General features: G+C 62.4%; 1 protein-coding gene across 1 annotated transcript in view; it reads right to left on the reverse strand.

The window, feature by feature from the left end:
• Positions 1 to 97: 97 nt before the first annotated feature.
• Positions 98 to 3,113, reverse strand: part of RILP (Rab interacting lysosomal protein) — a gene marked incomplete at both ends in the record, with an annotated part of 3,248 nt that continues 232 nt past the window's right edge. Inside the window, 5 exons of the mRNA XM_008945351.1 lie at positions 98 to 181; positions 1,348 to 1,470; positions 1,618 to 1,846; positions 2,223 to 2,424; positions 2,615 to 2,736. Coding sequence (XP_008943599.1) covers positions 98 to 181; positions 1,348 to 1,470; positions 1,618 to 1,846; positions 2,223 to 2,424; positions 2,615 to 2,736 — 760 coding nt within the window. The remainder of the gene's footprint in view (positions 182 to 1,347; positions 1,471 to 1,617; positions 1,847 to 2,222; positions 2,425 to 2,614; positions 2,737 to 3,113) is intronic.

Below are 3,113 nucleotides of genomic sequence, written 5' to 3' on the forward strand. Positions count from 1 at the left end.
CCACCGTGCCCCGCGGGGTAGGCACCAAGCTCAGCGGGCGCCGGCCCCACAGGCAAGCCCCAGCGCCCCTCCTCCGGCAGCACCCGGGCCAACTTACAAGCTCCTGATGTTGGATTCGGGAGGCTGAGGATCCGCGCAGCCTGCGCCGCGGGCTGGGAGCCAGGAGCCCTCCTCGTCACCGCTGCGGCACCACGGAGCGGGGGAAACTGCGCTGAGTTACGTGCTCACCACGGGGAGCGCCAGAGCCACCCCCGGGGCTCCCTCTCAAGCCAAGCGGTGTCCCCCGCAGCGCCGGGGGCACACAGACCAGAGCTGCCATCCCCACGAGTCGTCCTTGGGCTGTGACCCAAAGCCCCAGCTGGGGGCAGCGGTGCCCGTGTCCCAGCCCCGGCTCGGTGACCTCGGGCCACAAGGCTCTTCAGACACCAGCTTCAAACCCCCCGGGGCTTGGTCACCAGGTGCTGTCCCCCCAGTTGCCACAGCAGTGAAGTCTTCAGGCACCTCACATCCCACATGGCAAGTGTGTGCTTCTCGGTGGCACCTGCCCCATAACTGGCACCAATGGCTGTGGGTTGGGGTCGAGGTGGGTGCCACCCTGGCAGCAAGGTGGGTGACAGCCAGGCCTCCCATGGGAGTGGGGTGACATGCAAGAGGTGACCCCAGGGCAGCACTCCTACAGCATCGGCTAACCTCAGCAGGCAGGGAGAAGAGCAGGCAGGACCCAACACCCCCAGACCCCCCCGCTGCCAGCAGAGACCCCCATGCATCAAGCAGCAGGTTTCAGTAGCACAGAAGAGCTCAGCTCCATTCAGCCCTTTATTAAAGCCCCTAAAAACAGTGAGATCCAGCTCCCCTCATGCCACGCAGCAGCTCCAGCACAGGCTTTGCCCCCCCTCCACCAGCAGACACCCAGGGCTGGTGCCCGGCAGGGTGCTCCCCTCCCCAGGGTGAGAAGTCTGTTGGAGGCAGTGCTGCCCACACACGCCTTGCAGAGCCTCCAGGGAACATCTCTACTGTCATCTTCAAAGGCTCTCCACTGGCCAGCCTCCAACCCACAGCGCAGGGACCAGCCGGTGCTCCCAGTGCCACCACCTTTTACCATAACCATGCAGGGACAAGTGGCACTGGGCCAGGCCACGTGTGACTGGTGACAGGGAGAGGCGAGCAGAGCAAAACACCAACTGCAGACGTGAAACCTTTGATCTCTGGAGGGAGGCAGGGAGGAGACAGCTCCTGGCCTAGGGGAGTTCCCTTCCTGGGCGTCACACAGGTGGAACCACGGGAGCCTGCCAGTCGCCATCCACCCTGCTCAGGAGGCTCCTGGCCACTGTGGCCAGCCGGACTCACCTGCTCGCCGACTCCTCCGTCGTTCCCAGCATTTTAGCTCTGATTTTTTTTCTCTGTCTTTTGATATTTGACTTCATTGCATCCAAGAAGAAGCTGGGAACTCTCTTTTCGTTCAGCAGCTCCCTGGCAAAAAGCAGCCAGCGGTTAACCGAGACCCTGGCAAAGAACTCTGCCCTGGCTGCTCTAGGAGTGGCCTCTGATGGGCCCCGGGTGGCTGCAGGGACAGGAGGGACCCAGTTTGCTGTCCCACGGCACTGCAGCAGGACTCACCGCTGGTAATAAGCCAGCTCCTCCTGCACCAGGAACAGGTTGGTCTTGAGCTCGTTCCGCTCCTGCAGGATCTGCTGCAGCTCTTCCTTGGAGAAGCAGCAGTGAGCAGGGCTGCTGCCCACATCTGAACCTTGGTGCTGGGGCTCCTCCATGGGCGATGCTGCTTCTTCCTGGGGGGCAGAAAGGGAGTCAGCGGGCAAGCAGAGACCCCGAAGCCTCCACACAAAGGCTGGGTGCCACGTGCAGGCAGAGATGGAAGAGTCACAGGGATGGGTCTGCTGGTCTGTAGTCACTGCAGCCATCCCAGGACCATGGTGGTTCCCCAGCTCTGCCAGCACCCGCCACCCATCACCAAAACTGGCAAACCTTCCACATCCTCCGAAGCCCACCCGGCTTTTCCTCATCTTGCTCAATCCTACCTCCACTCCTGCCAATTTTTATGGACCCTTATCCACAACACCTTTATGTTACTGGTTTCACAAACACCATGCTGTACAATTTTCAGCAGTGGGGCTTACTGGAGAGGCCATGTCCTGCTGGCAGCCCCATGGAGGGCAGAGATCGGGTCAGCATTTGCCATGCCCTGCAGCAGCGGGGCCACTGGCTCAGACTCACCAGGCTGGGCTTTGGCTGCTGACTCTCAGAGGTGGCCCTGCTCCTCCTGCTCATTTCCCTCTGGGTCTGCAGCATGGCAGCCTCCAGGTCCGACTTCTTCTCCAGGGCGCTCTTGAGCTGAGCCTGCACCACGGCCACCTTGTGACGCAGCTCCTCGTTCATGGCCATGAAGCGGTGCAGTTGCTCCTGCAGCTGGAGGACGTGGGGCAGCCAGGAGTGAGGCACAGCAGCAGCTCTGGGCCCCCACCCAGGGACATCAGCACACACAGAGCCACACGAGAGGCATCTGCCCCAGCAGGCTCGCCAGCCACCACAGCCCCAGGGGGAGGTGACATGAAAGCAGGTCCCCAGGCCCTCCACACCTGAGCTCCCACACACTCACCGCCTCCGTGTCCCGGCTCTTGCAGATGATCTCGTGAGCCTGGGCACGAAGCTCATCCCTCTGCTTGTCCACCACCTCCTTCAGCCTCAGCATCACCTCCCGCTCCTTCCGCGCTGTGCTACCTGAGCCCAGACGTGGGGGGAACAGGCGTGAGTGGCCCCCAGGACTCCCCAGACCCACACCACTATGGGGCCTCTTGATGCTTCTGCAGAGCATCGTTCTACCATCGCTCCTGGCAGATGACAGAGTAGGAACAGTGGAAAGAGGCTTGTGCTGGCAACAGCAGCCTGCACCGTGTCTGCCCACACCACACTCCTGGGGGCTTGGGGAGTGCTCTGGGGGTTTGTGGTCCCTGCAGCTTGCTGAACAAGACAACGCTTGTGCTCCCTGGTAAGGCAGGTCTCCAGGCTGAGCAGCTTGGAGAGCAGGGTCAGACATGCACCCGGGCCATCATCCCCATGGGAACGCCCCGTGGTGGCGGGAGGCCCCAAACCCCCTG

The sequence above is a fragment of the Merops nubicus genome, unplaced genomic scaffold, assembly GCF_000691845.1.
Source record: "Merops nubicus isolate BGI_N331 unplaced genomic scaffold, ASM69184v1 scaffold35838, whole genome shotgun sequence".
Taxonomy (NCBI): Eukaryota; Metazoa; Chordata; class Aves; order Coraciiformes; family Meropidae; genus Merops; species Merops nubicus.